The sequence below is a fragment of the Aspergillus steynii genome (assembly GCF_002849105.1).
Source record: "Aspergillus steynii IBT 23096 chromosome Unknown P170scaffold_5, whole genome shotgun sequence".
In the NCBI taxonomy this organism is placed as follows: Eukaryota; Fungi; Ascomycota; class Eurotiomycetes; order Eurotiales; family Aspergillaceae; genus Aspergillus; species Aspergillus steynii.
Genome location: NW_020194402.1, coordinates 1225279 through 1231478, shown reverse-complemented (window position 1 = coordinate 1231478; position 6200 = coordinate 1225279). Strand labels below are relative to the sequence as shown.

At 43.2% G+C, this 6200-nt stretch overlaps 2 protein-coding genes across 2 annotated transcripts; one reads left to right on the top strand and one right to left on the bottom strand.

Moving 5' to 3' along the window:
* The first annotated feature begins 398 nt into the window (after nt 1-398).
* Nucleotides 399-1119, top strand: P170DRAFT_437580 (uncharacterized protein). Its single transcript, XM_024849401.1, has 2 exons — nt 399-699; nt 769-1119. Exons 1-2 carry the CDS (start codon nt 622-624, stop codon nt 958-960), a joined length of 270 nt encoding a protein of 89 aa, XP_024703161.1. The 5' UTR covers nt 399-621; the 3' UTR covers nt 961-1119.
* Nucleotides 1120-5057: 3938 nt separating this feature from the next.
* Nucleotides 5058-5880, bottom strand: P170DRAFT_510581 (3CxxC-type zinc finger protein). The gene is made up of 2 exons (XM_024854794.1): nt 5318-5880; nt 5058-5271 (listed from the first exon to the last, which is right to left on the bottom strand). The coding sequence occupies exons 1-2, from the start codon at nt 5809-5811 to the stop codon at nt 5259-5261; spliced, it is 507 nt and encodes a 168-aa protein (XP_024703160.1). The 5' UTR covers nt 5812-5880; the 3' UTR covers nt 5058-5258.
* Nucleotides 5881-6200: the final 320 nt, after the last annotated feature.

Here is a 6200-nt window from a genome sequence, read left to right as displayed (position 1 = left end):
TTAAATAAATTAATTATTTTTTTAATTAAAAGCATCTTAATTATATAAAATATCTATATATAATATTAAAGTAAAACTTATACCTCTATATAATATTTAGGACTAGTAGCCGAATAATAAAGCCAAGCAAGTTAGTGTATATATAGTTTTAATATTAGATTCTGCCGGCAGATCCACTTTATGAGATTACTAATTATAGTAAAAAATGATTTTTTCCGCATGGCCGCTGTTATCCGCCGTAGGCATGGACGCATGTTTTTATTGGTTTGAATTTGTGCGCGAGAATCTAGAACAGCCTAGAAAGTTTGAGGGGATTTTATTATTTGAGACAGATAATGCTACATTATTCCATTTCTTGATCCCGCGACCGGGCTTTGATATGTTCTCTAGAGTACTTTGGTTCCTGCATAAGACGGATAAGTTCTGAGGGTAGAGTCTAATTGTGGGGGGGGGCTTAATATGAGTGGACACCTCCCCAAGAGCTGAGCTGTATGACCATCGCGCTTTACTGAACAGACCACGTAGAAAAATGCGCCCGCGATTTTTGCCTGGTCCACTCGTCAAACAAAAATCTACTATACATCGAGTCGAACACGGGGCAGGTGAGACTATTGGATATACATGGTCATAAAAGGGGCGGTGAATCCGGGCGATATTTCATGGATCCCTTGGGGCAACCTGAGCCCTTCAGCCCAGCCGGTGAGTTGGTCCATCCCGCTACAGTAACTAATGTGCCATGAAACTGATTTGTACGCTCATTTACTTCAGATTCATCTGCATGGTCATGACTTCGCCGTGCTAGAACAATCGGAGTCCCCGTACCAAGGACCCAAATCTCTCAATCTCACGCTAAATATAATCCTCCCCGTCGCGATGTCACTCTACTTCCTGGTAATGGTTACGTCGCCATTGCGTTCAAAATTGACAAACCCGGTGCTTGGCTACTTCATTACCATATAGCGTGGCATGTGTCGTTGGGCTTTGCACTTCAGGTTTTAGGACAGAAAGAGGCTTTTTGTCAGATTTTGGGCAGGCAGAAATGGGAGATGGCTCAGTCAAATAAGACTTGCGATGACTGGAACTATTGGTTTCATAACAAGACAGACGAGCGCTGGAAACCGAATGGACGATTTTAGGATGACTCAGGTATTTGAGTAAGTTATGTCTCTATTTCCATGCCAGATGACTCTTTTAAATGATGTACCAGTGCAGTGCCTGTATGGACTACCTGGACTTGGTATAACCAATAGTAGCCGTATGCCTCGAATCTGAAATTTGTCCAGCCTAAAAATGCTTTTCGTGAAAACTTGTGATCTACAGGAGACAAGTTATCAGCTATCCCAGGTTATTAAGCCATCAGCCGAGTCAAGAAAGTCCTATCAACCAGCCAAGCCGACGGTCCGAAGGGACTTCTTGGAACCGATTCAGGCAACAGTACTGGAACCAGTTAGCAGCTAGTAAAAAACTAGTTAATGGCACCCCAGTATTCTTTGACAAGAGCACATGGCCCAGCTTAACTCAGCTGGGTTTAGTGGTGGTCTTGAGTGAGCCAGTTGCAAACTCACTACTAACTGCGCCAAGGGCACCACCAATCACTCTATTAATAAACTTACTAACACTTATTTCCCGGTTAGTGCCCTCTCATCTGCTATAGTATAAGAAGCGGTGAATTCGAATGAAATAATTAATCAGTACTTATTGTATATATTAGCACAGTACTTATAATGAATCCAGATAGCCCTTGCATTCGCATAACAGCATGGGGAAAACCTCTAATTTAAGGTAAAAACCCATACCAAGGCTCTGTACATGACGTTTGGCATATGGCACTCCTTATCCCCGGATCATATTTCTGTCATTTTTCTCCATCAACACAAGCAGTATGATTTTATTTTTACCCTTGAGCAGACTTTGGCCGGCAAAGGTTCTCAAGGCTTAATTCGATCCGTAAACCAGTAGCTGGCGCCCTGTGGACTGTATATAACAGTGTATACATCAGGGTCATTCTTTGCAACGGTATACACTCTAGCTTGAAACTCAGAACCTTCAGAAGCCGAAATGCTGCCTATAGGAGAAATTTCCCTTGTCGCGATCGTCCCAGTATACCAGGATTTATCTTTCAGAGCCGAGGCTGGTTTGTTGTCTGGCGCGATTACCAATGTAAGGTCGCTCAATATCCCGTTTTTAACGTAATATAAGTGAATAGTGGCGGTCTTCATAATGTAAAATTAGCTTGAGAAACGTTGGACATCATGGTGGACAAACCAGCACGGATGATGTATAGGCAGCTACTGCAACCGAAGTACCCTTGTCCGCTGTTGCGGGAGCATCACCAATCTTAACTGGTAACTTTATGTACTTGGACCCATCACTTGTACTTTCTGGGGCATATATAATCAATGACCCCTCATTATTAGCAACTAAGATGCTGTATTGGCCACTAACAACGCCAAAAATAGGCGTGGAACCGACATGAACCGACGAGAATGTCTGGCATTGTCTGTCAGATACTGTATGATATTATGTATGCTTGTGATATCCTCAGTTCCTTACCTCCGGGATCATTGTCCCTGATACACTCGCCAATAAATAGATTATAGTGAATGTGTTTGGATTAACGTATCCGAATAGATATTGCTTCTATCTGGTATAACTGTGAAAGAGAAGGAAAGCTAGGTGGGAACACGATATTTATAGCTTTATTTTTTCCGTTTGCGGAGAAAAGAACTATCTCTCAGCCTTTCTTGCTGTTTGTATATGACGACACGCCCACAAACCAAAAAGCTAGGTGTGATAGTATGTATGTAACTAGATGACATAGTCTATGATCACTTGTTAGATTAGAATATTCAATTCAGATAAACTTAATCATTAGTGTTCACGTCCTTATGTGTAATAGTGACGTCAAGGCCATTTCTATTACAACATACCTTCTCATCTCTCCCAAATATGTTAAATTTTTGTTCTCAGCGAGCCTGTGTTACTTGGTTGTTGCTAGTTACTACAGCGTGGTTCTGTACAGTTTCTGTACTGGTAGTGTCTTCAATGCGTGTGCCATTGCTGCCAGCTCGCCGGAGAATGGGTTCTGCTCCGCTCTTGCGCCAAGTGCGACGGAAAAGGCCTCTAGTTTCGGCTTTCTTTCTTTGGGCGCGGTGGTGTTTGGCTCGTTTACAACGAGTGTTCGCGAAAACGAGCACTAATAAACTAATCAAACATTGGCAACGGGCCATAATTTCTCCTTGCAAGTGATACCCCCCTTCAGGTTGATGGGACTTTGATCGAATCCCTTGGGCCTCGTGTTCAAGATAAGTACATAAATGTCCAAGAGAATGAGCGATTAGCTATCTAATAATTATCCCCAGCTATATTAAAGCTCTGCTACTTAATATCGGCGCCTTTATACTTCCTACGCTATACAGTACCTTAGTCAAGATCTGGATTTCTAACATTGACTCCTCCTTAGTAGTCACAACAGACGCCTATACCTATATTAGTACTATCACAGAGGTCCTCAACGAAGGTCTTCCACGCACAATCTGGGTAACTATTGCTAACAAATCCACGCGAATATACAAATCTCGTCTGGGACTCACATATACTCTAATAACATTTCAGTCACTCCTAGGACTTGCTATAAGCATTATATTTACTGGTGCTGCTGCAGCATTCGCTGCGACCTTTGTCCCACGTAAGGTCCAAAAGGCTAGTACCACCTATGTCCGAACTAGTGTGTTCTCGGCTCTTAGTTCCGCCATTGAAGTTGCGACGTCGAATACCACAAGGGCTTTAGATAAGCCAAATATCCCTCTCTTGATAAGCTCCGTCAAGATTATGGTAAACCTTGTATTAGATCTATTATTGATATCCAAGTTCCATGTAAGCGGCTGGAACCCTAACGTCAATTTGCAGGCCGCGGTCCGTCTGACCTATAAAATGGTCGTAGCGCTCTCAGGCTTGTTTTATTTCTTTAGTTCTACTAAAAGGGCAAGTACCAGGCTTAGACATCTCTGGAGCGAGGATATACTTAGTCTATCTGCCCTGTTTACGCTTCTCAAGCCAGGTTCGATCGCCTTTATAGAGTCAGCCATTCGGAATATGCTTTATCTCTGGCTGGTGGCCGGGATCGTCGCCATGTCGGCAGATTACGCCACGGCCTGGGGTATTTTCACCATGATCAGATGGGGATTAGTTATGGTACTAGTTCAGGCTTTAGAAGCGACATCATTAGCATTTGTCGGACATGCCTAGACAGCATCTAGAATTACTGGTGTACAACGTGGGAAATAAAAGGTTTTTTTTAGTATGCTCTAATCCCTTGACGTGAACGACTGTTTTTCCTGAGATCTTCACCTTCTTTAGTGGTAACACGACCAGCGTTTCTTGCTGCTGCTATTGCAGTAATTATTAAGATGCCACTTTGTATATTCCTTGCCATATTTAGCTGCAAACCATTTGCGTTCTATCTCAGTCAATGAAAGTCGGTAACTAAAATCATAACACACATATAACAAATGATAGATTAGTGAGGACTGCAACAGCCCTCTTATGCGGACTCCAATATCTTACAAAGGTATATACAGGTGCTATATACTATATGCGATATCCACTCGGCTGGCGACCATACTATTAGCTACCTGTCTACCGTGGTATCTAGGCCAGTCTCTCGCCTCTAACATTCTCTATGTCCTCCCTTGGGCTGTTGCCTGCCAAGTTGCCAAACTCTGTCCTAACAATGCGTGGACTTACTATAGCCTGGTTTTTGGAGGAAGCTTAGTGTTTATCTTTGTAGAGCTCTGCCTTATTATTCCATTATGGGCTTGGAGGGTTCTATAGATTCTTCTATAAGTTTATATATTGTCGCGAGCACGCTTTTCTATATGGTCTTATTGAACAGTATACCACCATAGTAAACTAAGATTTGCTTTAACTTGGTGTGCTCTTTTCCTAATCCCGCTGTTCTACATTCTATCTCGCATTCCTTTTTTAATATGGAGATGAGGTATTAAGGAAGAGATTAGGCTTAAGCCCTCTAGAAGGGTCTTATGTTATTTTATGGCCTTTAACTATAAGCAGCTGCTCTTAAATAAGCGGTGCTAATAGATTTCATACTGAGAGTCATACACCAGAAAGCCAAAAATCAAGTAGTAACGCCAGACTGTTAATCGATCTTATTAGAGTTTCGACCCTGAAATCTCCGTCTCAAAGCTGTGCCTCCTCGGGCGGGATGGTTGGCCCTTGCATACCAGGTAGCGCATCGCTCAGATCGACAATCTAGAAAAATTGGTTACTATACTAGAACTCCAGGTACGAATCTTACCTAGCCAGCACCAATGCTAAATCCTCATTCGAGTTTGGACAATGACCAACTTTACACCCTTCACACAGTTCACTATCGTGCGGACCTCTGCTCTGGCCAGAATAATCGGGCTGCCGTACCTCAAATCCATTCCATTTTTTGAGCCAGTATGTCACTCTTTCCGCATAGCACCCGCTATCTAGGATGAGCCGACCAACGGTTCTGCAATTTCTGCATCGCTGGTGATACACCCGCGCATTGTATCGCTGTTGGGAGTACATGCGAATTGTAATCGCTATCTTTTTGCTCGACCAACCACTGGAGTTACATCCCTTGTTTTGGCAGATGAATCGGCCCATGACGTTCGTGTCCCGTTCCTCAATGTTGGTTTCCTCATCATCGGCGTCAAAGAAGTCTATTTGAAGACCTTCCTCGTCTAACAGCTGTGCTATGTCGTCATGAAGCTTCGGGTGGAGCGACCACAATTTCGCAGCTTTGCGTCCCTTGCGTGGCATGTTGAATCTGGTTGCTGGTAGTGGGACTATAGGATGTTAAAAGATTGCACTGGAAGCTCGGAGCATGGCCTTGGATGGGGTTACGAACAGTTTTCTGGGACAAGGTCTACCCCGCTTCGCAGCAGCTGTACCTCCTGAGGACAACACATCGCTGCCACAGCACGAGCTGATTGGTAGATATGTTTCAGCACTAATTTCCCCAGTTTTCGCTATATCTAAGCGCTGAGACCTGTGGGCACTGAAGCACTTACTAACTTAACTGACTCAGTCAACAGTTAATCACACTCTTTCCGTAACCGGGCAAGGGAAGAAAACGAAATGAAAAGCTTCAGGTACAGGTAGTGGAACAAAAGTCTGATGTGTTTTTGTAATATGGCAATATGCTCCTT

Coding starts and splice junctions, on each gene's coding strand:
- P170DRAFT_510581 (XM_024854794.1), bottom strand. CDS start 5,811: ATGCCACGCAAGGGACGCAAAGCTGCGAAATTGTGGTCGCTCCACCCG.
- P170DRAFT_437580 (XM_024849401.1), top strand. CDS start 622: ATGGTCATAAAAGGGGCGGTGAATCCGGGCGATATTTCATGGATCCCT. Junction 700..768: donor TGAGCCCTTCAGCCCAGCCG/GTGAGTTGGTCC, acceptor CATTTACTTCAG/ATTCATCTGCATGGTCATGA.